Here is a 27,738-nt window from a genome sequence, read left to right as displayed (position 1 = left end):
TTTTCCTTTTTCTTTTTCTTGTTCTCTTTTTCCTTTCCTTTTTTTCTGTCCACCCCCCCCTATTTTTCCCTCACCCCCCTCCTTTCCCCATCACTTTAAGAAAAAAAAAAAAAAAGGGAAAAAAAAAAAATTACTGTCATCGCTCCCCGACCCGCGGGGCCGGGCGCGGGGCGGCGCTGCGCGGCGGGGCGGGCGGGCGGTCGCTGCGGGGCGGTCGCGGCGCTCGCTCCCCCCTGCGCGGGCCCCGGCGCGGAGCCGATCGCGCCCAGCGCAGCCGAGCGGCGGAGTTACATTGTTGGGAGTTTGCAACAACTCCGCGGCCTCGGCGCTGCGCGGGGCCGCCGGTGCGGGGCTGCAGCCTTCCCCGCCTCCTCCTCCTCCTTCTCCTCCTCCTCCTCCTCCTCCTCCTCCTCCTCCTCCTCCCCCCCCTTGGGCTTTTTTTTTTTTTTTTCCCTCCCTTCCCCCCTCCCTCTCCCCCCCGCTCCGCTTTGATTTCGCTCTCCTCCCCTCCGCGCGCCCTGCGTGTGTTTTTCGCCGCCGCCGCGCACCGAGCCCCTTGGCATGAGTTAAGCACCAGCGATGGACACCAAACACTTCCTGCCGCTGGGTGAGTTTTGTTCCGAAAAAGATTCTCCGTTCCGACGCGGGGGGGTGGGGGTGGTGGGTTAAATAAAATCAGATCAGCTCCCGAGCAGCACCCCCCCTCCGCCTGCCCGACCCGCAGTCCGCCGGGGGGCGGCGGGGGGCTGCGCCCCTGCCCCGGGGGGGGGCAGAGTCGGTGTCAGCGTCGGGGCAAGTGCCGGCCGGGCCTGCCCCGTGGCCCCGCTCCGGCCGCCTGATTTTACTTTGTATTTTTGTTGTTTGGGTTAGTTTTTCTTTTTTTTTTTTTTTTCTTTTTTTTTTTTTTTTTTTTTTTCCCGAGGCGCAGCGGCGCAAGCGGTATTTTCAAACGGGGCAGCGGGCACCCCGGCTCGGCCGGGAGAGCCCCCTCGCTGCCCCGGGCTGGTCCTGCAGGAGGGCTTGGCAGCTCGCAGCCTTCCCTTCTCCCTCTTGCTTTTATCTCTCGATTTCTTTTTTTTTTTTTAATTTGTTTTTTATTTCTTTCTTCCCTTTTCTCCTGCTCCGCCTCTCCCCGCGGCATCTGGGGTGCGCAGCTGGGCAGGGAGAGGCACGGCACCCACGGGGACCCCCACGCTGTGCTGGCATCGTCCCTTGGCTGGCAGCTCCCAGAAGCCAGCACATTTGGGACCCTCCTGCCTTTTTCTTTCTTATTTTTTTTTGCCTTTTTCTTTCTTTTTTTTTTTTTTTTCTTTTCCCTCCCCCTCTTTTTTAGTTACATTTGAGAACCCGGAGTTTGCCATCGTTGCGGTGACTGAGTCAAGTCCTGGCTTGTAAAGGCGAATGCCTCCTTGGCGTCTGGGTTGCAGGAGAAGTGATATTGCAGAGCTCAGTGTTCAGGGTGGGGGGAAGAAAAGTTTTAGCGAAGTAGCCCGGCGCCAAGTCCAGGCGAGGGGGAAGAGGGACAAATCCTGCCACCTCTGTCGCCACTCAGCACGGTGGTGCGTGGGCTCCCAGCCTCCAGCCCAGCAAGCCCATCCATCCCGGCTTCTCTGGGCTTTAAATCAGTGCTCAACCTCTGGTGCTCTGTTTGTTTCTCTCTTTTGTTTTGGGTTTTTTTATTATTATTTTTGTTTGATTTTAGTTGTTCCTAAGAGCAGAATAAATATAAACACCATCACAAGGTCCCCCGTCAGATCTCCCCCCCACCCCAGGAGAGTTTCCAGGACTGCTGTGGTCTAGGGTCTTTGGCAGGGAGGCAGCTCGTAAGCCGGCATCTCCTTTCCCCCCAAATCCTGGTTTTACGGTGCCCCTCGTTGATCTGTAAGGTGGGAAATGCTGCTGGCTTGGCTGACCCAGAGCTGCTGCTGGGGCTGCCAGCATCTCACCTGCAGCATCCCCCAGGAGCGGGTCCTGCCCTCGAAGTCCGGGTGGATCTGGGATCATCACAGACGCCCACGGGAGCAGACAATGCCTATCTCTTGCCCTGCAAAAGTGGTTTAATCTTAGGGGCAACCGTTTTGAGTATTTATGCTTCCTTTGCTGCTCTTGGGGAGGACAGTCCAAACCTCCGTTGATACGGGCAGGATCAGACCCCTGTGTATAGAGAGAATCGTAGAATCATTTTGGTTGGAAAAGACCTTTAAGTCCATCGAGTCCAACCATTAACCCAGCACGGCCAAGTCCGCCGCTAAGCCGTGTCCCTGAGTGCCTCGTACTTGTGTTTTCCTTCAGACCTGAGCTCTCCTGTTACGCTGCAGATGCTAAATAACACCTTGTGATATTAGTCAGGTTGACTTTGATGGGGGAGGAAGGGGGGAGCGTGTGTCACCTTGCTGCTGGCTCGGGGAAGGGTTTTCACGCTGGTGCAAATGAAAAACAACTGATTTATCTGCTCATTTATAAATGGACGTGTGTGCATGGCGGGGAGAGGGTGGGTCTTTGCAACACGGGAGCATCCAGAGGGAAAACAAGGCGGCCACCTCGGGACAGCAGGGATCCCTCTGCATCGGTGCCTTAGGAGAAAATTCAGCTGCTGGCGGGAGCTGTGTTGGGTGCGTGGTCTGGGTTTGTGTCTGCGGCGTGTTGTGCTGCTGCAGGAGCTACTCCTAAACTGTATCCGCTGGCCTTTGGTCACCGATGACTGGAAAAATCAGCTGTGGTTGTAAGGGCAGTGGGTTCTGGAGGAGGAGGTCTCGGTCCCGCTCTGAGCAGGCTGAGCCTGAAAGTGCAGGAGCAGTTTGGAAGAGCGAGGGGAGCCTTGAGGAGCACCGGCACGTGGGCAGAGACCTTCCCAGTCAGACCAGAGCGAAGCTGGTGGGGCCACAGGGCCTCGGTGTGTTCTGGAGGTGGGATGGTCCAAAACCCACTGGGTCCTGGTGTTGCCGAGTGCCAGGGTGTTTCTCCATCCCAATCCCCTTTCATGGTTGGGAGCTGGCATTTGCAGGCCGAGGGGAAAAAAAATAGCCCAGCTTGTGGAGTTTGTTTCCCTGCGCACCAGTATGGGCCTGATCTGGAGAACGGGAGCTACTGGGGACCAAAACCAGGCTCTGTTACTGTGTGGGCCCATCAAATTCTCAGCTCAGTTTGGCCTAAAAAGGATAACCCGGCGGAGGTTCCCGGCCAAGTCCTGCCTGCGGTTAGACTCAGATAACCCTGCTGATGTCAGGGCTGGCAGCGTAGCTGGTGCTGGGCACTTTTAATAGTAGTATCTCATTTTCCTGCTCGTCTCGGGAGCTGCTGGCAGATGCCAGGCAGAGGCTCCCCAACGAGGACGGCACGTCCCCGGGCATCTCCTGGGCTGGATGCCGTCACCCTGCGGCTCTGCCTGCTGTCCCACTCACAGGACAACCCGCAGCTCGCTGGTGGGGTCTGTGGGCAGCCTTCCCGCATGGCACAGCTACCTCCAGCCCTGGGGGAGGCTGATGACCACCTCGGTGTCTGGCAGATGATGCCTTAGAAGCTGTCTGGAGCTATAGATCTCCCTTTGCTAGGTTTTGAGTGATGGGGGATGTCTTGCTTGTGTTCCTCTGGGGGGGCTGTGTTGCGCTGAGTCTCTAAGGAGGAGGAAAATAAAGAAAAAGCCATTGCGTGAGCACTTGTGAGGCTGTGGGGATCCACATCTCCAGCCCGGGGGGTGCATGTGCTGAGGTCAGGCTTTGCATGGCACCGCGTTGGGGACTGATGTGCAAACTGAGGAACTTGGTCTTTTGGGTAGCTGCTTGTTCCCAAGGCTCAGACCATTGCAATCCTGTTATTGCTTCATTTTCTTCCTTGCCCGTTTCCTTAAGAAGGTGGTAGCGCCCTGGGGAGCAAAAGGGGGACGGTGAGCTCGGGGAGCCCTCCCTCAAGGCTCAGCTTCATGGGAGGAAAAAACAGTTAATGGGTGTCCAAGGCCGGTGCTTCCCTCCCGGAGGTCAGTTCACCAGGTTGCAACCTCCGCGAGTCCATCTTCCCAGCAGCGCGGCCGTGCCAGGGACGGCTGCAGCTGCTCAGGATGTGGGGTGAGAACTGGCCGTGCATGGTGCTGAGGCCGGAGCAGGAACGCCTCTGAGGAAAACAGCAAAACAACCCCCCATGTCCGGCTCGGGGGGAGCAACCTGGAGCCTGGGGGGCTGCTTCAGGTCGAAGACAGCGTGGGAGTGTGAGAATCCATGAGACGTCTTCATCCCGCATCCCCTGCCTTGCCATCGGGCACGTGGCTGGGATGAGCCTGGATGCTCAACCCCAGGGTAGATGGGTGGGAGCCTGCGTCTGGGTTGAGACCTCAACCTGATCCTCAATTCTGCTTCGTTGAGCTTCAGAAATTTACAGCTGATAGGAAGATCCATGTGGAGGAAAAATTCTGAAAGATGCAGAAAGTGTCACGGCTTGCCGGAGCATCCCTGTGAAGAAGCAGGAATCCTCTGCCCCACATCTGGCAGCTGCTGGCCGGCGCCGTGGGGCTGCCAGTGGCCGCACCAGAGAGGGGCCTCAGAGGAGCACGAGATAATGTATAGTCATGTCCTGGTATCTCTTGCTGAAGCATAGCGTAGGGCTCGACCTCTCCCAATTGACATATACAAAACAAGCTGGGAAGGAATTTTTGCCTTTTTCAGAATCTGGGCTGTGACAGTTCAATAAATCCTCTGCGGGTCCCTGAGTTTACTCCACGTCGTCCTGCAGTGTTGCAGAGAGCGTTTGTGTTTCTCGTATTCAGGGCATTTTATTTATTTAAAAGAGAGCGGGGGAGAAAGCCACAGAATTTTAGTTATTCATTGCAAATATTATTATTGGCAATTTGCTCCCGTTTGAAAAAAAAAAAAAAATCAAGAGGGGAATCAAAACATTTCACTGGAAAATACACCCTGGCTTCGTCCCACCCACATCTTGAAGGCGAAAATAAATATTTATTAAGAAATGAGTTAAAAACCTTTTTGTTGGAGTATTGTTTTCGGGAGCAGGGGTGGATTCCTATACGCCAGAGCCCTGCCACCCGACCGAATTTTTAATTTTTAAATTTTTTTTGGCAGGATAGTAAAGTAAGCAAATGCTGTGGTGCCGTGGGGCGAGGGCTTGGGCTTTGGGATGTTCTTTGGTCCTGCCTCTTGCACAGGGTGCTAGTTCCTCCGAGCATCCTGGTGCCTTTTGGGGGGAACTGTGTGCCAGCAGGGTATTCCCCCGAGGCTCTTGGCTGCCTGAAATCGCCGAATCCTTCTTGCTATCAGCATCCCCCAACCCTGCTGCGGGAGGCGGTGAGACGGCACGAGGTGCTGGCCCTTGGCAAGGAGCTTAACCGAAGGTGGTGGTGATGGAGCGGGGATGCTGAGGGGGTCTCTGCCCCCCTGGCTGGGCTCTGCTCTGCCAAACTGGGATGCCGGTGGTGACCAAAGCCGGGGATACCTCCAATCACTGCCAGCCAAGTGCTGGGTATTGCAGGGACCTTCCCTGCGACCTCAGTAACCTAATTGGGCTCTAATTAATCCTGTTCTCTGGCTCCGATCCCCAGCGCGTTGCCCCGTGTCGGAGCCGTCATCACCTCCCTCGGCGGGCGAAGGAGCTGGGTCTCTGCTCCCTCCGGCCCGCGGCGCCGAGGGATGCTCGGCAGGGCCAGCAGGCTGCTGGTGCAGGATTCGACCCGGCGGTTCCATAATTGCTTCCTAAAAGGCCCAGGTGGGCTCTCAAAGTCAGTATAGCTACAAAGCAATAGGGGAGGCAGCCTGGGTGGTTTTATTTTAATTGATTTTGTCAGGAGTTGCTGTATTTTATTACATTTAAAGACTAGACTCTGGAATAACTTTGAACGTTTGACACACACACAAAAAGCAGCTTTCTGACATTTTCCTCTTTGCTCGTCTTTTATTTTATTTCTCCCCTCTCCTCCTCCTCAAAGGGAAGCGTGTGCCTGGAGGGAGGACAGAGGAGGAGGGAGGAGTGGTTGTGTCTCTCCAAAGGCTGCTCGAACATCAAGGCAGCGCAAAGCAGACGAAATAATATTGCAAATAAGGATTTAAAAAACCCTACAGAAGGATCCCCACACATGCCAGCCAGCTCAAACTGCTAGAAGATTTTCAGACAGAAGCAATTTAGCCTGGGAAAATGCTCTATTGTTGAGATGGAAACTGGCTGTGAGAACTTGCCTTTTCTGACAACACTTCGCTTAGAAAAAGCAAAGCAAAGAAAAGTCGGGGAAACAACCTGAGTTTTTATTTAGAGAAGACGGAGCATTTCAAAATGGAGGGTGTTTTCTGAGATAAACAGGGAAAAATTCCCTTGCAAGAAAGGGAAGAAAGGGTTCAAATGAAGTCCAAATAAGCTCCCCTCCTTTGAAATTCTGTTTAACGTGGAGTTAAAAAATAATCCTGTTCAAACAGACCACTCATAAGCATAAAATGGTTGGGGTGGGTTTTTTTGGGTTTTCTTTTTTTCTCCTCCTTTTCTGTTACTGTGGTCTGCAAGAAAAGTTTCAAGGTTGCACCTTGGGGCTGTGATTCCGATCGCAGCCCTTTTTGTGCCAGCTCCTGCCTCTGCACATCGGGAGGGGATGGATCTTGCCTTGAAAACGCACAGGCTGCCCAGATGAGACAGCTACAGGGTGGGAAACTGAGGCACACGGGTGTGCTGAGTGCCAGCGGAGCTGGGAACGGGGCCCAGAGCCAGGGCGTGGGGCGGTTGTGAAACCTCGCCTGGGACGGCGGCTTCCAGCCCCACAGAGCTGATCCGTCTGGGATCGGAGCTCCCGTGGGCTTCTGAGGGTCCCTGCTCCTGGTAGGCATCCCCCCACCCCCCACCCCCCCAGCTGCTTTTTGGCCTGGGAGCAAAGGAAAGCTCACGGATGGGGTTTGCGTGTAAGCCAGGTGCTCCCAAAGCAGAGGGTGAGGAAGGAACACCCCAAATATGTGTTTTATTAAGCATCAGGGGCAGGGTTCACATCCCCTTTCTGCTCTAGTGGAAGGTGGTTCCTCTTGCCGTGGGCATTGCTCAGGTTTGCAGACCCCAGGGAATTATTTTTTTCAGGTTCATTCCTTGGTTTGGGTGGGCGCTGCGTGGAGGTTGCTGGTGTGTTTGGGTTGGGTCTTGTCTGAGCCATATCCCGTTCCCTGGATCGCATCGGCTGCGAGCTCACTGCTGAGCAAAGAGATAAAAGGTGCAATACTGGTATTTGTGACCAATAAAATGGTAATGGGATTCCCATCTGGTTGTTACTTTTCAAGGTCTCCTCTTTTGTGGAGTTTTGGCTTTCTTCAGCTTTTACAGACTTCAAAAAGACAAAAAAAAAAAAAAAAAAAAAAAAAAAAGGGGAGGGGGAGGTAGGGGCAGCCCTGGAGCCCCCCCGAGGTTTATAGCCCCCCCAGCTAATGGAGCAAATCCTTTGTGCTGGGGCTGCCAGGAGCGGATTAGGGAGGGATGCCCTGTCTAGTTTCAGCTGGCTGTGCCATGCTGGGCGCGAAGGCAGAAACATTTGATTATTGTTTTTCCATTTTTGGCTGACAAGTAAGTGCTGGAAAGTTGGTGGGGTGGTTGTTGTTTTTTTTTGTGTGTGTGTGTTTTTTTGTTTTTTTTTTTTTTTGTGGGTTTGGTTTTTTTTTACTGTGAACTTTGTGGGCTTGCTGCGAGACAAGTTTGTTGTGGGCAGTGTGTCGCCTACGTGCCCATTACGGAGACAAAATGAGGCAACGGCAGCGGTGAAGCAAGAGCGGAAGGAGAAGCATGGGAGAGGGGGGGCGCTTCCAGCGGAGACCCGCCTGGACATGTGGAGGTGACGAGGCGGGGAGATGGGGTTGGCATGGGGTGGGATGGAGGAGGCTTGCTCGGAGCAGGTGGGGTGGTAAGCGACGTCGGAGGCGTGAAGTGGCGCAGAGGAGAGTGGGTCAGGGAGAGCCAGGAGCAGCGCCGGGGGCATTGCATCGAGCTGGGGGAGCTGTTCTGGCTGCCCAGAGAGGGATGGGTGGGAGGCTTCCCTGCCCTGCACCCCGGTGGGCAGCAGCCTCTCTCGGAGGACACGTGTGCTCTTGCAAAAGGGGGAAAAAAGAAAGGCAGACCCCAGTTCCCCACCAGCCATCCTTGCCAGACCCCAGTTCCCCACCAGCCATCCTTGCCAGACCATGCTGGACCCCCCTTCTGCCCCCAGCTCCTCTTTTTGCTGCCCCATTTTTGTAAGACGCGCGACTTTATCAGGCCAGGGAAGCTGTGGGCTCTGCCTGGTGCCATGGCCTCTGTCACCAGCCAGCAGGGCCAGCCGGCGGCAGATAACGGCGTATCAGCGGCAGGTTGTGCTGGAGATGCTCGCTCACGCTGCTGTGGGGAGATGTGTGGCTCCAAGTTGCGTTGCATCAGTGTTGGAGCTGCTTCTGGAGACCCCCTTACCCCCCGCAGCTACCCTGACCCATACCCGTGGGGCTGCTGCAGCCTTGGGATGAGGGGGGGGGGGGCCAGGGATGCTTAGCCAGGGGCTGGGGGTATGGGGTAGAAGCAGGGGTCCCTGCGAGGGACCAGGCAATTTTTAGCATGTTGCAAACCGCTGTCTCAGAGCCCTGCACCTGCCCGGCCAGCCCTCCCTTTTGATCTGCACTTGTTCAAGTGTGACTTTCAATTGATCATAAAAATCCGGCGTGATTCACAGTGCTTCTGCCCTCCAGCCTGCTGGGCTCTGTCTCCCTGCATTCACGTAGCGTGAGAGAGCAAATTGCCCTCCAGTTCATCCTCGTCGTTCTTAATGGGGAGCCGTTGAATTCTGGGTTTGCTCCCCACCATGTGCACCTTGAATTATAATACATTACAGATGGTGGCTTAGCATTTTAATTTAATTTTCTCTCTCTCTCTTTTTTTTTTTTTCCTTCTTTCTTTTTTGTTGTTTATTAAGAAAACCCATTGCAATTCAAGCTCCAAAACATCGGGGTGGGGAGGGAGGGAGGTGCAGCTCCCTACTTCATCCCAGCGAAGACCCTGTGTGCGTGCGTGTGCGTGTGGCTCACAGACAGTGAAATTGCACCCTAGAGTTATAAAGCAATTGTCTAGCTCAGCAGCAGAATGAGCATGAAATGGTGCAGAAAGCAACTAAATAAAATTGGGTAAGGCAGATGCATGAAAATAATGACATCTCTATACCGTAGTCAGGCGCACTTGCTCTTTCTCGCACATGCAGATAAACTTTTATAACAGACTTTGCATTTATTTTCCCAGGAAACTCTTCTGAAATGGAGATGTGCGTTAGCGTGGCGTGAGCCCCCGCACTCCCTCTCCTGTGTTTCTGGGGCTGTCGTGCTGTGCATTGCTGCCCTCCTCCTCCCCTGCCGCTCTCCCTGTCCCCTTTCCCCTTTTTTTGTTTTCAGAGCAGGATTTTTATGCTCAGTCAAACACCGAAACGATAACCTTTGCGACTTCATTTCCCCTCGGCTGCGGCGGCCATGCCGGGCTGGGGGAGCGCTGTGAGCGGGTGGCCCTTGGGGGTGCCCTGCCATGTCCCGTGGAAGTTGGACGAAGAGATGCTTTCCTGGCTCACTGTCACTTTGGAATTTTCTCTTCCTCCCTGGATGGTGGTGGCTGTAAGGGTGGGACCATGCAGGCTGTGGCATGGAGCTTTAGGACGTGAAGAACGCGGGTTGGTGCATTGGCTGTGTCCCCACATCCCTGCTCCCTGGTGATGGCTGGTGGCACCAGGGCTACCTGCTCCCACTCTCCATATTTATCTGGCTGTGGTGGTTGAAAATGCCCCAAACTGGGGGCCTGGAGAATTGACCTTAGCTGTGATTCCTTCCCAGACACCTTCCCCAGTGCTTCCCCTGGGCTCTGGGCTGCTGTTCCTGCTCTGACGCTGCCCCAGAGCCTTTGGCCTCAGCAGAGGCATGTTCCCACCCCGCCCCCCCCCATTGTCCGGATACATTTCTCGACAGGGTCTGACGTTTCATTCCTCCTGTGCCGGGATCCCCGCGAGGCTGGGAACAGGGTGCTAATCTTCCCACCCAAGAGGCCCTTTAAATGACATTAAGGCTGTGTCCCCACCGTCCTCATGCCCTCCTGCCTGTGAAGGCATTGCTGGGCACTGCTCCACATACTCGTGGTGCTGGGGATGCTCGCTCTTGGTGGGGTGCTGTCTGCTGCATCCCGCCTGGACTGGCTCATCCCAGGGTTGGGGAGTGGGTGGAAGCACTTGGGCTCCCCCAGTCTCCCTAGTCTGCTGCTTCCCTGTCTGGAGGGCTCCAGACTGAGCTGGGTCGTGGTCCTTTCCCTCTCTGCAAGGAAAATGAAGTCCATCCTTTGCACTGCTGGGCTTGCTGCACTGGAGCCTGGGGCTCACTGCCCAGCGCCTTTGCAGCAAAAGCTCCATCTCTGATTTTCCTTCACTGGGACGTGTCCCTGGGGTCCCAGATTAGCCGCTCCAGTGCTTTGCCTGCAGCCTCCCCATCACACGCAGACCAGCGCAGATCCCACGGGTGGCTGGGAGCCGCGTGTTGGCTGTGCAGCCCCGAAGCACAGCACGGCACCGAGCCCAGCAGCATGGGACATCTGCATGTTCCCCTCCTTGCTGCCTGCAAAAACGCAGCTCTGGGGAGAGGCAGAGGAGGAGGCCTCCGTGCAGAGATTGCTCTGGCTCTGGGCGGATGGGTGCCGAGACCCTGGCTGCGTTTTTGCTGGTGTGGAGCCACAGTACCGGAGTGGAAAGCAGGGAAGTGCACGCATGAAAAAAATCAGTGTGAAGGCATAAATCAGGCTGAGAGTGAAAGGTTAAAGAAATCCAGAGGAAGCAGAGCGATGTGCGTGGTAGAAAGGGGTTTCCTGTACCTACGCGGGCCACCCAGGCTCCCTTCCTGTCAGGGTAAACCTGCTAAAGCTGAAACTTTCTGCACCCCTCAGCAAATTGCCGTCTGTTGGATGAGCATGTTGTGAGCAAGCCGTGTCACCCGTGGTGTTAATACTTTGTGCTTTACAGTGTGCTTTCCCCAAGCCTCTGCACTGGTATGGATAGGATGCCCGGGCAGCTCCAGGGGAGCACCGAAGCCGTTCGACCCTGTGGTGGGGAGCAGGAGCAGAGCTCGGGGAGGGCAGGAGGCGATGACCCGCGCTGGATGCTGCTGTGGTGCAGCCCTGCATCCTTGTCCTCTCCACGGCCATCCTCGCTGGGCTGGTTTTCTGCAGGTGACCTGTGCCGCCGGCTGCCCTGTGCTCCTCGGCAGGAACCGAACATCAGAGGTGGCTCTGGGAAGAGTTGAGACTCCCGGGACAATTGCCTGTAGGCCCCCATTTAAGCACTTAGGAAGGCTTAGCTGTGATCCTTGCCAGAGATAGCCTGGCCCCAGGCCAGCTGATACCTATTGTTTGCAAATCTGGGAGACTTGATGTAAACAGCGGTTCAGAGCCTGGGCTGGCTGGGAGCAGGAGTCCCAGCTGTGCCGGGGGGGCTCTGCTGACCTGCTGCGGGGTGCGAGGGGGCTGATTCTGTGCAGGGACTTGCTCTTGAGATACATAGCAAGGCAGCACCCCACATTACACCCTGCCGGCAGGTTTCTCTGCTGCTTGTGGGGTTGGGAAACACAGATGCAGTTTGTCAGGGTTTATGCCTGCATTTCCAGTTGTATTTTGGTAGCGGTGCTGCTGTACCTCGCAGCTCCGGGGCTTTGCCTTGGAGCGCCGTGCAGCTCTGCCTTGGGATTTCACCCTTCTCTTGGAAGGGTGGGAAGCCATCGGTTCCCTGACGGCAAGTCGCTCCCTCTTCATGCCTCACCTGTGGGGCAGGTTTAGGCTGTGGAAATCAGAAGCCACCATCGGTCACGGCGGGCTTTGTTTAGCTTGGGCGCTGGGTTTTCTCATCTTTGTTGTTTTTCCGCCTGCGCTGCTATCGCCCAGGGGTGTTCGGCGCCGCTCCCTGCAGGCACCCGGGCGCTCTGGTCAGCCGAGTGTTGTGCCATGGGAGCTGAGGCTGGGCGGGCACGGAAAACCACGTCTGGCCTCTCCAGCAAGGTTTCACAGCCTCTAGGTGTGTGCAGGAAATGTTGCAGGGCAGGGATTTCTTGCAGCAAGCCCTGGGTGGTGGATAACAGAGCGGTGCCCATCTAAAGCCCCCACCTACGCAAACAGGGAGGCTCCAGCTCTCCCTGTACCTTCCCAAAACGCAGTGGCAGTGCAGGGGATGCCGGGCTGATCCAAGAAAGAGACCTGGGAGGATGCCCGGAGCAGTGGCATTTACCCCAGACACTGCCCCGGCTGCCCTAAAGTGCAGCCCACCCCGGGGCCACAGCGTGGTGTAGCTCAGCAGCCCCCCGGGGGACTCCAAAAGCTTTCCGCAGGGATGCAGAAGCAGGTGAGCCCCAGGGTACAGCCTGGGCAGCGGTGGCATGGAGGGCGAAGCTCATCCTGGCTCATCCCCAAGAGCAGAGGGATGCTCCTGGTCCTGCCTGAAATGTGGGGACCCCAGACCAGCCCTTTGGAGGGAGGAGAGCACGTGCTGGTTGGAAAAGTTGCTGTGCTGGGGTGGGGTGTGGGCTGGGGTCCTCGCTGCCCATGCCAGATAGGAAGGGGTGAGAGCAGGGCTGGCCGTGTGTGCCGGGCATGGGGAGGTGCCCATGGGGCAGGAGCAGCCGGTCCTGCCAGTTCACCCCTACGCAGGGCTGGGCGCTGGGAAGTCCCCCAAGCTGCAGTCGAAGCTGAGGTGAGGGCTGAGCCCGGGTCCCTCTCTGCCACTGGCTCCCTGGGCTCTTCCCTGGCTGGTCCTGATGGTTCAATAGTAAGTCTTAGGGAGCACGGACTCTGGGAGAGCATCCAGAGAGCCTGGCCCTGGCTGGGAGTAGAAGCGTGCTTTGCAGGGGAAGGGAAGGCAAAGCCAGCGTGCTCCCTAATGGAATGCACCTTTACAAATGAATAAAGCAGAAGCGACTCTACCAAAAAAACCCAACCCCAATGCATTGGCCTGCCCCTGTAATTGTCAGTGTGGAAATCATGGGCACATGAGGACTTGCAAGTGAATGATTAAATCCACAGCCTTATTTCAAAAGCAGAGGAGAGGAGCCTCCCGATGCTGCCTGGCCCCACACTGGGGCTGGGGGCGACTCTGGCGGGGGAGCCTTTGCTGGGGTGGTGGGCTGTGGGGACCCCACGAGCGCTGGTGGGATCGGCAGCTGGGCATCGATTTCATCGAACACGTTCAAGATCGCGTCAGCTTAACTGAGGACTGAGGCTGACCTGCCGTCGTTAGCTGACTTCATTATTAAGACAATGATGTGGCTGGGCTAGTGGGAAGCGGGAGCATGTCGTTGCTGTCTCTGCATGGTGGATGGCTTGGTACAGGACTGATACCTTGTCTGAATGTTCACTGTGTCTTTTGCTGTGAAGAGGTAAAATCCTGAACGTACCTTGAAGGAGCTTTTAGGAGAAGGACTTTCCATCGAAGCTCTTGGCCTTGTCAGTAGCTGCAGAAGAATGTTATAAGGAGCTATTCATCATTGCAATTATTTTATTAAGAGTACACAGTGTGCTTGGGAGCTGGAAGAGATGGAGCTTTGGGATGTTTTCAGCATTATAAATACAGGTTGGTTAGATCACCCGGCTTTTAAAAAATGGTACATGTAGTCCGGGTGAAAGGATTTGCAGACAACCTTGGAGAGGAGAGCCAGGTGTCTGCTCCCAGCAGGGAGAGCGGCGTGGCGTCTGCCCTGGCATCTCCCTCGGGACCAACAGGGCTCTGCCCCTGGGCAGAATTTGTGCCTGGCTGCCCGTTTACGGGCTGGAGGTGGGTGAAGCGGGCTCCTGGGGGTCACCACTGTCACTGAGGTGGGTTAGCTCCTCGGGCAGAAGCAGGGAGCCCTGTAGCGCATCGCTGCTCCCCGCTCTGCAGGTGCTCCACAGAACCTCATGCTACCAAACCCCAGCCCACTGCTCTGGGCCCTGCCCTGCGGTTTTCTGTCCTGTGTGGGGCTCTGCAGGTCTCGCAGGGGTTGCCCACCCCGGTGGCTCCCCGGCAGTGGCAAGCTGGCACCTTCATGTGTGTTATCGAAGCCGCATGCCCGGGGCTAAAGTCCGAGATGGGAGAATGCCCGGTGGACTTTTAACTGGAGTCCTTAGGAGAGCCCAGCTTAGAAACCTTTAACTGTTTCCTGGTGATCTCTGCTGGAAAACAAAAGAACTGGGGAGAGGGTGGGCTGCCCACCCGGGGTCAGGTCCCTGCAGTGGGGCCTTGCTTGCGGCTGTGCTGGAACAGTGATGGGGACCGTGCCAGCTGGTGCTGGGGTCCTCACTGCACGTGTCCACCCCTCCACTGGCTTTGCTGCCATACCCTCAGCTCTCAGCCCAGCTGTGCCACCCCTAAAATCCAGCTCTGAGCATGTAGAGGCTGCACCAGGGTCACCAGAGTGTCCTCCTTGGGACACTACGTGCATCCCTGCCCTCCTCCCTTTGCTCTCCCTCCTGCTGCGTGGCCTGAAAAGATGAACCCTGTGCAGCAGGGAGGGGCCGGGCATTGCTCTGCAGCATCCATATCAATGGCAAACTGCATCTGAAGGGTGAAAGGAGACTCGGCTGCTGCTTTTTTTGCTGCCCCATATGCTGGGTTTGCCTCCAAGCTTCAGGCACCTGGGTGTCTGGGGGGTTTTAGTTCAGCATCCTCATCCTTATTCCTCTTGCCCTTTCCCTTCCTTTTGTTTTGCCTGTTTCTTTAATTATTTTTTTAATTTATTTATTCCTGCAAGTTGTGAGTCTTGTTTGCTGTAGGTGGGTCTGTGGGCCCTGTGCAGGTCCCCATTGCCCACCCAGGGCTCGAAGGGGTGCCCGTGCAGGGGAAGAGCGAGGCTTTCCCCTGAATTCAGCAAAACCAAACTGCCACCCTGTCTGCGTCAGGAGGCGATCGATGGGCTGCAGCAGGGACAAGGCCAGGGCTTTGCAGGGGGAGAAATTTGTGCAAGCAGGGGCAGTGCAGGATTTGTGCCTGTTGAGACCAGCTCGGTGTGGGACGGCATCCCTGGCAGTCCCTGCAGGCACAGCTTTGCAGAGGAGCAGGAAAGCTCCCGCTGTGCCCCGAGCTGTGCCTTTGGTGGAAGTGGTTCCCGGGTGAGAAGTTCCCACTGTGGAAGCCTTTATTACTGGGCAGAGCTAGGTTTGTTTTGTTTATCATCCATTTACTTGGCTTTGGAGGCATGCCCAGATTTCTCCAATTTTGTGTGTGTGTATGTGTGATTTATTAGGATTCAGGGTTTTTTTTTCTGGTTTAATTTCACTTCCTCAAACTGACAGACCGTTTGAACAAACTTCTTTTGGATGATTTCCTCTATAGTTTTAAAGGGACGCCTAAAAATAAAAAGAAAATGTTGCAGCGTGATTGACAATTAAAAAAAAACCACCCGGTCTGCTGCTGTGACAAACCTCAGCCCTGATTTCGGTAATGGAGAGAGCTCAGAGGGTGAAAAAACAACATGATTTCTCTTTTGGGTACTTAGAGCTTTTGACAGCGCTTCAGGGATTGCTGGCTTTACTTGTTTCGCTGTAGAGCTGATCATGCCATGATCTCGCACGCACTTGGGCATGTTCTTAGCGTTCTGCATGCGAGTGGTCCATTAAAATAGCTGTGCGTGTCTAAAGCTTTGCCAGCTCCGAGCTTTTGGTTTCCTCTCTTTGGCTTGATCTGCTCCGCAGCAGTCAGGAAGAGGGAAAAAAAAAATATAAATCCATTTAAGAAAGACTGGAAAATGTAATTGCAACCTCCAGAGAATGGGGAGCAGGTAGGCAAGGGCAGAGCACCTGTAGCTGCCTTGAGCTGGGTTTGCTGCATGTGTTCTGCCGGGGTTTTTACAAGCTGGGATTTCGCAACGGAGACATACATGGCTTTCGAAATAACCAAGACAGGGTTTTGCCTGGGCGTTCTCCGGGGCTCGGCGCCGGGCACGTTGCTGGCGATGCAGCGAGGTGGTGGGAGCCCCGGCGGTGTCGGGGCGATGCTGTGGGGTGCTGCGCAGGTGCAGGGACCTGGGGAGCTGCTCTGTCCATCCGTCACGCTCGCGGTGCCTGTCAGCAGGGAGATTGAGATGAAGGAAAACTTCCTTTCCTCCTGTCCAAGCTATAAAAGCATGAGAGAGAGAGAGAGAGAGAGAAGGATTTCCCCCAGGGATCAGCAGTGATAAAAAGCCTCTCTTTTGAAAAGCAATGAGAGAAAAGAAGTGTGTCTAATCCTCCTGGAGAAGAAAGGGAGAACATCCCTCTGCCTCGAGCCGTGCAGGGGCCAGAGGGACCCAGTGTGGACACAGCGACCCGGTGCTCCTGGCCGGCCGAATCCTGCCTGGTGCTGGCTGATGCAGGGGAAAGGCTAGATACTCTGTGCAGGAGCAGAGGTGCTTTTAATGGCTGGGGATCCAGGCAGGTGGGCTTGGAGGAGCTCCTGGGAGCCAGGCTATGGGTGCCTGTAGGGCTGGGGGGCTGGCTGTGCTGTGCTGCAGGGTGCAGGCAGCAGCGTGAGGCTGGTGGGGGCTGGGGAGATGCTGCTGGCTCTGTTGCCATCCCCACATTGCTCAATCTTTGCAGTAGAGCTGTGCTGGCACCCTGCGTGGGAGAGACACGCACAGATTTTCTTTCCCCTTTTACCCTTCGCCCTGAGGATGGGGGATGGAAAGGGGAGATGTAGCCCTGAGCGAGGAGGGTCACCTGGCCCCGGGGTGGGTATCCGAGGGGCTGCCGCAACCCTCGATGGCTTTTTCCCGGTGATCTAGGGGCGTGCAGCTGGCCCAGCCGGCAGTGTCCGCATCTGTCTTTCCTTTCCTGGTACAACCCTGTCACCATTTCCTCGGCGACAACCTGTCCCGTCCAGGCTTGGCACAGCAGCTGCTGTGTCACCCCATCAGCCGCGGGGCAGCAGAGGCTCGGCTGCTCGTCCTGTGCTCGTGAGGTCTGAGCTGAGGCCGCCTGGTTGTCTTTATTGCTGCTGTGGTTGATTTATTTCAAGCAGCATCCGCCATGTCTCGTGACTTGATTAAAATATAAAGCAAACAGAGTGGCGCAGCGTGGCTGCTGCGAGCCGAGGGGTCCCTTCCCTGAGCCCCCACGGTGTTCCCAGCCAGGGCCCGAGCCGTGTGGACTGGGACAGGCAGCCTGGCTGCTCCGGGGTGGGGAGGTGAGCTGGAGAACATGCTGGGGATGGTAGGGTAAAGGCATGGCAGCATCGCAGTGGAACGACCTGTCCGGCCGGGAGAGCAGCTGGGCTGGGGCTGGGGAGGTGGGTGTTGGGGTGGGGACCCTCTGCACGGCGGGTCGCACACACCTGGGCAAGGCAAGGCTCCTGGGGACCCACCGCCTCTCCTGTCAGTGGGGCTCAACATCCTTCCGTAGGCTCTAGAGCTCATGAGCAATTATTTGTGTCTCCTTGAACCGAACGACGATAATCCACAGCCAGTAAAGCCCTCATGGTGCTGAAATTAATGAGTTTATGTTTAAAAAGCCCCAACGACAACAACAACAACAAAACCCTAAACCCAGGACCCTGCAAAGGAAACTCCTTCAGGAAGAAATGAGTTGACGGGGCAGCGGTGTGATGGAGCTCTTGCCACAGCATCGCTGCCGCTTCAGCAGCTGGCGGGGAGACCCAAGCTGACATCAGACGTCAGGGTATACCTGCTGGCCGCACCGCCCGGTAGGCAGCGGCACGGTCTGCACCCCGGGGATGCGTGCCAGGCTTCCCCAGCAGCCTCGCCTGGGGATGTGCTTGCTGTGCTTCTGAGTAAGGATTTTCGAGAGACTGACAGTGTTTTGCTGCTGTAGAAGCGTGCCATGCTGGGCGGCGGGCGAGCGCAGAGCATCCTTGTGCGCGGGGAGCCTTTGAGGCGCTCGGCAGTAGACGGCACATATCATGTCTCGGTGTCGCCTGCTGTCTGTCTGCTCTTCTCGGTAACAGTGGGAAAATGGGGCTGAAATTTTGGAGATCATCCTGGGATCTCACAGCCGACAACTTCACTGCTGGGAGTTTATGCCCCGGCCCTTGGAAAGGGCTTTGGCAGAGCCCACCGCCCTCCACTTGTATATGGAGGGAGTGAGTGACTCATGAACCCCTCGCGGAGAAAGGGGAGCAGGAAATTAGCTCATGGCTCTTGTGAAAGAGAGAAGCCAACTCGATACCTATAATTAAAGCGGGTGTCAAGGAATGAAGTGCAAATTCCTCAGTGGGCATCTCACCGGGAGGGAGAGCAGCGCCTGCCAGCTGACCCGAAAGCGGCAGCAACTCTGCGAGGGGCTGTGGAGGGGCTGGTGCTGAGTCTGTGAGGACCAGACATGATACCCCTGCTCCTGTCCCTTCCAGCAGTAATGAGCTGAAGCGGATGGCAAGGCTGTGTGTGTCCTGTCCCTGTCCTGTCCCCGTCCTGCCGCTCCGGCCAGCACGACAGCCGGCCGTGGGGAGCTGTGGCACCGTGCTGGGTGCCCAGCGAGGACGGTGGATCTTCCGTGCGCAAAAATGCTCCTGGGGAGCATGTGGGGCTTGTTAGAGAGGCAGAGCTGGGGAGAGGCAGTGGTGGAGAGCGAGGTGAGGGGGGATTTGGGGGGCTGGCTGTGGGAATTGCAGGTGAGCGGGGGCAGAAGCAGGTTGTGGAGGCAGTGGCTGTAAGGGTGCAATGGCTTTGGGGGGAGAACCTGGCTCCTTGCTGGGGTTGCAGGAGGCACTTGGGGACCTGTCCTGCTGGGGTGCCTGCAGCACTGTCTCTGTGTCACCTCGATGGCCTCATTCCCCTAAAGTGTTTGTGTTGCCCCCCAGCTCACCTCTGGGGGGGAAGGGAAACTGAGGCATGGGGCTAATGTTGTGTATTTGTTTTCCGTGAGCACTGAGCACATGCACAGTGGCTCCAGGCTCTTGCACTGGTCCCTTCTTTTCCAGCTGCTCCTACCTGCAATCCCTGGGCTGGTGCCAGGAGCAGGCAGTGAGCAGTGGTGTCCCTCCATCCATCCCCTGGTACAGTACCCCGGCTCGGTCCCCACGGCTGTGAGTGCCTTCCCAGGAAATGTCAAATCTGCTGAGCAGACGGAAAAAAGAAAGAAAGAAGGGAAAAAAACACCCCAAACCAAACCAAATAATACGAGGAAGAAATGCTGGTGTGTCCTGGGTGGATTAGTCGAGACTCCTCGCCGGATTCCTCCGAAGGGAGGTGCTCGCGCTGGAAGCCGGCCACCAGCCGGGCCTGCCGCATTTTTCCTGGATTCTCTTACCATTTGGGGACTGAACTTTTGTCTGAAAAATACGTATTTTTAACTTGGTTGTGTCTGAAGCTTGTCTCAGCTTCAGGCTGCTTGGCTTTCTCCTGGCCCAGCATGAGCCAAGGTGGATGCTCTGGGAGGTGAGGGCTGGATCCTCCATCCTGGACCAGACCAGGAGGAGGAAGTGAGAGAGGGAAAGGTTCGTTCTGACGCAAAAAAAAAATAATTTCAGAAGGTGCCTCCTGCTTGGCCCCATTGACTGACGCAGGCAGCGGGAGCGTGGAGCAATGGTACTGGTATGCCAGGACAAAAGTGATGGAGACATCGGCGAGAAGGTCTGGTGTTAAGATAGCTGGGGGGGGGGAAAAAAGGGAAGAGAATAAATAGAACGGCTTGTAGCTCCCAACACGCAGGACTGATGGACCCAGATACACGATTGCCTTGGAAACAGCCATTGAAATGTGTGATATTTCTGTCTCTGGGTGCTTGTTTCCCTGCCAGCTGTGGAGCTGTCGCAGGGCACCAGCTCCGCTGGTCTTGGGATGCCACCTGGGCTGGCCGCTGGCCACTGGCATGGTGCTCGGCTCCCTCAGCAGCCCGAGCTGCTCCGGCACCTCAGCCTGGTGGATAACGTGGCCGCTGAGGATTGCACTGAGCTCACAGCTCTGCAGGGCAGGGATGAGGCCGGTGAGGTGCGGCAGGTCCTTTGTTTATTGTAGGGTTGCCGGATGCAGCGTGGCTCTGCGGGGCGGCTAGCTCGCTCCCCCTGCTCGGGGACACAGCTTGCCCAAGCCAGCAGGACAATCCGGGCTATGTTTTCATAATTAAAACAAATAAAACAAACCCATACGTGGCGTTATTTACAATACCCGCTCGGGAAGAGTTGAGCTGAATATTGTTTCCTCGCCGAGTTTTTCTCTTCGTCGCTCACACACGAGTTTGTTGTTGTTGGCTGCTCCCAAGGCTGCGGTCTCGCGTGCCGGGCTGCCGCTGGCCGGGCTGCCCGGAGTGGCCAGGGCTGGGCCACCGTGCTGGGGGGTTTTCTGCTCCATGGCACATGCGGGTTTGTTCCTGGAAAGCCAGTTGAGGTGGTGACGGAGGTGCTTTTGCGAGGTGAAGAGATGCTGCTGTTTGTGGGACTTGCCGCTGGCATGACAGGGATCTGTTTGGGGTGAAAGAAAATGCTGGGATTTCCTGCAGAGGGCTGGTGGGTGATTTTCCAGCAGAGACCAGCATCACTTGCAGGTGGTTGCCTGCAGCATCCGTCCCTGAGGGCCTGCACCATGGACCAGCAGCATCACTCCTGCGCGGGGTCTGAGAGCTGGAAGTGCCACAGCGTCTGGCAGGACGGGCTGGGGTTGTGGTTTCTGGGGGGGAGCAGCTCTGGCTCCCGGCTCCCACCCAGTGCTTTGAGCAAACATTACCCTGATGGAGAAGGGAGATCTGACCCCAGGCCGTGGCGCTGGCTGCAGGGATGCAGCTGCAGCAGTCGGGTGCTGCATCCACCAGGCAGAGTTATTGTGGTCTTGGGTGATGCTGGATGTTCCCCCAGGGAGGGACATCACTTTTGGGGGACGGGGAGATGGCCATGGGTGTATGCACACAGGGAGAGGGCATGGATGTCCGCACTCACCGTGCTGACAAGTTTTCGCCTTGCTGCCTTCCCGTGGCCGCTGCGGGAGGGATGCACGCTGGGTGCAGGACGTCACGGGGCGCAGGGGGAAGGTGCGCTTCTCCCTTCGCGCCAAGCTGCAGGCAGACATGTTCGTATGGGAAGCATATGGCAGGTAATCCAGTGCCAGATGGGTATTTGCTTCCATTTCCCCAGGCCCCGGTGGGCCTGTGCAGCTCCCACACACGCAGCCGGGCAGCGCTCGGTGATGTGGCTGGACCCTCTAGGGGACAGCCCTGAAGCCTGCCCTGGGAGCATGGCATGGGAGGGCTGGGCAGGGTGGCGGTGGCACGGGGCACCGTGTGCCAGGTGCCTAAAAAACAGGGCAGCCGTGCAGAGCGCAGGCAGTGCTGCTGGGGCACCAGTGCAGCGAGCTGTGCACGGGCTCTGCACGCACAGAGCCGGCTGAGCCCTGCCTTGCAGGGCATGGCTTAAAGCTGAGTTTAGGAGGTCTAGCTAGTGAGCTAATGGCAATTAATTAACTCCAGGGCACTTTACAAATATCAACTAATTGTGTAGTTGTGAGCAAGGTCCGTACAATTACCCCACCTATAGACTGAGGCACTGAGGTGTGGAGGAGCCGTGCACCCGCGGTCGAGGTGCATTAACATCAGGGCTGCCACTAAAGCCAGGGGCTAATTCTGCTCCTGTGGACGTGGTGCACAGTCACCGGGGTTTCAGGCATGGCAGGGCCAGATCCTACCATAGGGTCCTATCTGCTTTTCTGGGAGAGCAAGCTGCACCCCGTGGGCTTTGGAGCCTGAGCATCTCTGCCCGCTCCATCCCTGCGTGCGTTTCAGGGGGGAGGCAGCCGTCGCCATGATGCTCTCGGTAACCACCGCCCACAGGCAGGCTTGTCTCTGCTGGCTTTTCGCTGTGGTCCCCAGCGGCAGCATCTGAGCAGCGTCTGCAGCGCACGCAGCGCGGTGGGGGTTTGGCAGAGGAGAGGGTCCCTCCGAGGGCTCGGGCTCCGCGCTGGGTGCGAGTAGAGGGCAGCAGGGTTTGTGCCGGTACAGCTATTTTTAAATCCCTCTGCACAGAAGGGTTTGGCCCTCATGTGCTTGCTGTTAGTTTGTTTATTTACGTATTTACTTATTTTGGTGGCCTGAGAAGTTTGTTGAAACGCTGCAAACGGCGATTTGTTTTGTCAGCTTTTTGGGGGAGGGAAGGGATTCAATCTCAGAGGCCCATTGTGCGGGCAGAGCTAATTTTAGACCTCTGCTCTTAAAATAGAAGAAAGGAAAGGAAAAAAAAAATAATTAGGCGTTTTCCCCTGGGCCAAGGGAAAACAGGCTGCCGGCATCAGCTGACCACCTGCAAGGTGGCCCCAAGGAATAGTCGTGGCTGTCGACAGCCAAAGTCAACACGAGAGGTGGCCGGGGCTGCTCCTGGCTGGCACGGTGAGAGCGGCGTGGGGGCGAGGGGAGGGTTCCATCCCTGGTCTGATGGCATCTGGTGGCCTGTGGGACTGGGGCAGGTTGTGGTGCTCGGCCGTGCTGGATGCATGCAGGGGACCCACGGCTGGTTGCAGCGACCCACCTGGATGGCTCCGGGCTGGTCTGGCTCCTGCTGGGGAGTGGTTCCTGGCCGGGCCACGTGGGACTTGTGTCCACCGACCCCTGTGGCCGTGACACCCCGTGCAGGAGGTGACCCAGGCATCCTTCCCCCTCAACATTAAAAAGATGGTGAAATGTCCCCGTGATGGACCAGCTCCAAGGAGACTGGATCCCATTTCGTGGCGGGGCTAGTCATCCTGTGAGCAAATATTCTGGCTATATTAAAATGCTTGGGATTTTCTAGTGAATTGAAGCTCTCCGAGCAGTGCCAAGAACAATTCAGCAGCCTCCAAAAACAGCTTTCCCTGAGGATTATTTGTTCCTCTTGCCAGAAGGATTGATGAGAACTGGTAGATTCAGGTGACTCAGCCCAGCATGACCTGACGGTCTCATCCTGGGCGGGCTGGCCGCTCGCTCCTGCTGCCGAGCGGGGACCGTGCCATGCCGTGCCATGGGGTCTCCGCTCTCCATGCAGCGCCGGGAGGAAGCTCAGTGGAGGCAGACGGCTTGCAGGGCATCTCAAAAACATCCCATGAGCTTGTCAGCACTTTGTAATCTCCTCTCTCCCTTCTCCCCAGGAAGCCTCTTGCAAAGGTGTTGACAAAATCAGGGGATGCGGTGGCCGAGCCCGTGAGTGAGGTTATGATGAGCTGCGGCACAGCAGCAGCGCGCGGTCGGCTTGGTACCCCCGAGCACCCACCAAACCCTCCTGCTGCTGCCAGCGCCTCTCCTCACCTCTGGGAGCCTGGCTGCCTTCGAGAGGATGGAAACCTGCTCCTAATGGCAGAGCGGGAATCCTTCTGGCTGATACCTTGATAACAAATCCAGCCAACGCTGTGAGCTGCCTTTTAAACTGCCAGAAGTAGCAAAAATGCGAGGCATGTGTTTAGGCAGAGCTTCAGTCTCTGGGTGTTTTTGGAGGAAAAAAAAATATACACAAGGCTGTTTTCTTTTGGTTAAAACCTCTTTTGTGATCCCCCTCTTTTGGATAGTTCTCTAACTTTCAACAGCTCACGCAGTAGGTGGATGTTTGTGCTTGGAGATGTTTTTCCATATGCTTCCCATAGCTCCGCTCGCAGGTTTTGCTCATGGGATGGAAGAGAGAGGTAGGCTGCTTTAATATCATATGATAATATGAAATTAGCTCTACTTTACATAAATTGAGACACCCGAGCACTTCTAGGCCTGGTTGAGCGTGCTGGGGGTTCCTGTCCTCCTTCCCCTCTGCCCAGGGTGGGAGGCAGAGACCCCGGGGCTGGGTGGGAGCTGGAACGTCTCTCCGTGCATGGACGGCTATTTTCTCCTGTAATCCTTTGCCTAGAGAGGGTGAATTCCATTCTGCGGTGGGAATTTAGGTCAAAGGTGCTTTTAGTTCAGAGGAATATGATCAAATTAGGGCATTTTGTGTTTGCTTGTGGGTTTTTTTTTGGTTTGGGTTTTGTTTGTTTGTGTTGGTTTTTTTTTAAAGGGACTTATGTAGGCAGGGCTGCAAGAAGAGCTTGGCAGATAGAGGGTCAGATCCTGACCATCCTTAAATCAAGACAGTGCTCCCTTTGCCCACGGCAGGGCTGGGATTTCAGCTGGAAAGGGCAGAATTGGTCCAGAGTTGCTGTTCAGCCAGGGGTGCTTTTCTGGCCCTGCCTGGAAGGGAGAAGTGTGGGCTCAGGCAAAGCCCTCGAGCCTGCTGCAGCCCCTGTAAGTCCACCTCCCGGGGAGGTTGGCTCAGGGACTTCCCTGGCCTGGGGGCTGGAATGATTAAAATCTTCTCCCTTGGGAAAAGAGATCGCATCCAGCTGGCTGTATGCTGCGACGTTTCCACCAGTATCCCTGCAGTCCTGGGGAAGATGGGGTTCCTGCTCCTCCCTTGCCCCAGCTCCACTGGGAAGAGCTCGTGGGGTGCTCCCCCAGGTAGCATCACCCACGCTCTGGGTGGAATCCCATGGGAGCTTCCTCTGGTCCTGCTTGTGCCGTGGCTGCCTGTTGGGTCGGGGTGGGCTTGGCGAGACGCTGGCTCTGCATAGGGTGCTAAGCCCTTTGCAGGAGGGATGCACCAGCCCAAAGGCACCTACTGCTGGAGCAGGAGGCAGTGGCTGGGAAGCAGAGGGAGGGATGGATGTGTGTTTTGAAAATGAGCTGCTTGTGTGCTCCTCCACACCTGTTTCGTGACACCCCTTGGCTTTTACGCTGATCCAGTGAACCAGCCGCTAGTGTGTTTTCCAGCCAGCGTGGGCTTCTGGTCCCCTCTGCAGCTGCTCCATCACCGCACTTGAGGCAGCATCGTGCTGGCTGCGCGCTCAGCCGGCAGAAACAGCGGTGAATGGAGAGGAGGTGCAGGGAAATCCGGCCTTCCGCTAGCAGCAGGCTTGAGGAGCTGGGAGGAGGACAGTAATTAGGTTTGTGGTTAAGCGCCTCATCCGCTGGGACCTCTTCACAGAGAGGAGATCACTGTACTTGTGCCAAAAATCAGCTGTCACGATGCCGGGGTGTTAATCTGCTCCGATCTGTCTCTGGAGCATCCCTGCAGCCCTGGTCCTTCCCACAGTGCGGGGAGGGGGGGATGCTGGGGGTGTGCCAGGGCACCCAGCGCTGGCTCTGCTCAGTGCCACCCCTGGGAAAGCGTCGGGGCTGAGCTGATGGAGTGGAGAGGAAAAAGTCTCTCTGCTGTGCAGACCTCGGGGATGGCTAATAATAACCTTCCCCCGGGCTGCCGGGAGCGTTCATTCATGAATGTCTGCAGAGTGCCTTCAGGTCACGGAGGCAGGCACCCTGCGCAGCTCGCTCCCCAGTAGCTCACTAGCCCAGCCGTGGCTCGCTTGAGCAGGGTAGCCTGTGGGGACGGCACCCACTGGGCCGTGGGGGGCTGCTGCAGGCAGCTGTGCCTGGGATCGTGCTGGATCCCATCGCCATCCTGCCCGATGCATGGATGCCAAGCCCCATTCCATCGTGCGTGGAGCTTGCTTGTGGGTGAGAGCGGGGGAAGAAGGGGCAGGTGCACGGCAGGTTCTCACTGTAAACAGCCTAAAAAAGCAGCTTTTATGGAGAAATACATTAGTTGTCATCTGCTGTCTTACCCAAGCTACCTCAGCCTCTTAAAACCTGTTTGTTTTCATCCCTGACATTAATGCAAGGTCTAAAATAAGAGCTGCAATTTCCAGACACATTTGCTATTAGTGATAGGCAGGAGTTAACCATTCAAGCTTAAATTAATTGTGCTGTGGTGTGTTGGTTTTTTTTTTTTATTGATGCATAATGTATGATGAGAAAAAGTGAAAAAATAATTAAAGTCTGAAGAGCGCTGCATGGATTCATTCATTATGAAATCTGGGTCAGCAGCCGGAGAAGGAAAACAAGGAGGGGGGGCTGCTGGAGTGGAAAAACAGGACTTCAGAAGCGCTGCAGGCATCGGAGGAATTTGCAAAAGGCCCTTTTCAGGCAGCCTGGGAAATCCGAAGTTGCATTTCAGCAGCCCCCCCGAGGAGGAGCATGCCTCCCTGGGACGGTGTGTGGGGAGTGAGCGGGGCTCCGCACCTCCTTTACGAGGGGATTCCCTCTCCTGTCTCTGCTCATGGCTTCTTTTCATGGGGTAGGGGCAGGCGCTGCTGTGCTGACCCAGCAGATCTGCATGGAGGTGACTGAGGGGAGAACCTGGAGAGGCAGAAAGCGCTGCGCTGGGTGTTTGCAAAGCTGTGACTCAACAGTAGCGTGTTTCCAAAAGGCTCTCCTTGCTCAGAGCATCCCTGTGCCACCAGCATCGCTGTACCATGAGCATCCCTGTGCCGCCAGCATCCCTGTGCCACCAGCATCCCTTTGCCATGAGCATCCCTGTGCCGCCAGCATCCCTTTGCCACTAGCATCCCTTTGCCATGAGCATCCCTGTGCTGCCAGCATCCCTGTGCCGCCAGCATCCCTGTGCCGCCAGCATCCCTTTGCCACTAGCATCCCTGTGCCATGAGCATCCCTGTGCCGCCAGCATCCCTGTGCCGTCAGGTGGCTGCGCTTTGTGGACAGGCAGAAATGAGACCATAGCCATGCCCAGCTTGGAGCCTGCTTTGCTCATGGGGCTGTGCCGAGGGGCAGGCAGCTTGCAGGCACCCTGCCTGTGCTAAGCAGCCATGCATACACCCAGCAAACCCCGTTTTGCTGCAGCAGCATGCGAGTCTCCGAGCAGAAGGGTTTGGAGAGTTGCAGCAATGGGTTTGCAAAGAGCGGTGGGGATCCGAGTTCAGAGTGGTGTGTGAAGGTGGTGGGGAGGCACAGGCTCTGCTCGACAGGCAAGTCACTCGTTTTTTGGTCCTTGTCTAGGACACAGCTAATTGAATTGCAGAGTGTGGTTGAAACTTGGAGTCTTCCCCGTTGGCAGGAAGCACAGAGGTTTCAAACCATGCTTTTGTCCTCATTTAGGAGAAAAATACAGTACTTTTGGAATTTAATCGCAAAATGGAAATTCCCCTCCTTCCTCTTGCTCCGTCCGCAGGAAGTACAATCCAAATAGATTGGACTTTGCAAACAGTCAGCATTTATCCTTGGGAAATAGTTCCATCATAGGAGCATTCATCCTTGAGAAATAATTTTCTGACCCAGTCAGATTAAGTGCTCTTCAGAGCAAGGGCTCTCCATCCCAGTCCCCAGCAGAGCGGAGACGTGATCCCAGTGGGAGCTTTTGGGCTTTCCCTTCAAGCAAATATTAATTCTAGCAGCAAAAGGAGAACTTTCTTCTTGTTTTACCACACTAAATAGCCACATAAGCACAGAGACGTGCACCACAAACCCGGATTCATGCACACAGGCAGCTCCTCCTGGGAAAGCCCTCCGGTCCTGCTCGTGCACACGCACATTTTTATCTTTCTCCGAAGATACATTTCCTGCTTGCTCGGAGATCTACTTGTATCGTGTGGAGACCATAAATAAATTGATGTTGAATTTAGATGCTTGTGTTGTAGCAGCAAGGATGATATAATCTTGCGTGCAGCAGACATGGCAGAATGGGATGGGTTTAAGGATGGATATAAATGTGTATTGATCGCCTGGCTGCTATGGTGCATACGGATCTGCCTTTCCCTCCCAGTGAACTTCCCGGGGCAGATCCAGCTTCGTGCGAGGGCTGTGATGGTTGCAGGAGTGGGAGGATCTGTCGCTGCAGAGAAGAGCAGCAGGTTGGAGCCGGGGTGGGGGTGGGGGGTGTCCCTCCAGGGTCCGGATCAGTGAGACTGCCTGTGGCATGCGTTGGTGTGTCCAGGGATGTACCGTGCCAGGGGTTGCTGCCGTTTGCCGTTGTGGTCCCTGTTCCCCAGGTAGTGGCATCACCAGCTGTCACGCTTTCTC

At 56.1% G+C, this 27,738-nt stretch overlaps 1 protein-coding gene across 3 annotated transcripts in view; it reads left to right on the top strand.

Moving 5' to 3' along the window:
* The first annotated feature begins 263 nt into the window (after positions 1-263).
* The window catches only part of RXRA (retinoid X receptor alpha), a 119,702-nt gene continuing 92,227 nt past the window's right edge, over positions 264-27,738 (top strand). For 2 of the 3 annotated variants that reach the window (XM_040605669.1, XM_040605668.1), the window contains exon 1: positions 7,776-7,795. Coding sequence is in view for 1 of the 3 variants with exons in the window: in XM_040605670.1 (XP_040461604.1) it covers positions 580-607 (28 nt within the window). In the remaining 2 variants the exon portion in view is untranslated. Of the gene's footprint in view, positions 608-7,775; positions 7,796-27,738 lie in introns of those variants that run through there. The other variant, XM_040605670.1, reaches the window with a different exon arrangement.

This window comes from Falco naumanni, chromosome 9 (assembly GCF_017639655.2).
Source record: "Falco naumanni isolate bFalNau1 chromosome 9, bFalNau1.pat, whole genome shotgun sequence".
In the NCBI taxonomy this organism is placed as follows: Eukaryota; Metazoa; Chordata; class Aves; order Falconiformes; family Falconidae; genus Falco; species Falco naumanni.
Note: the sequence above shows the minus strand (reverse complement) of the source record. Positions and strands in the feature narration are given on the sequence as shown.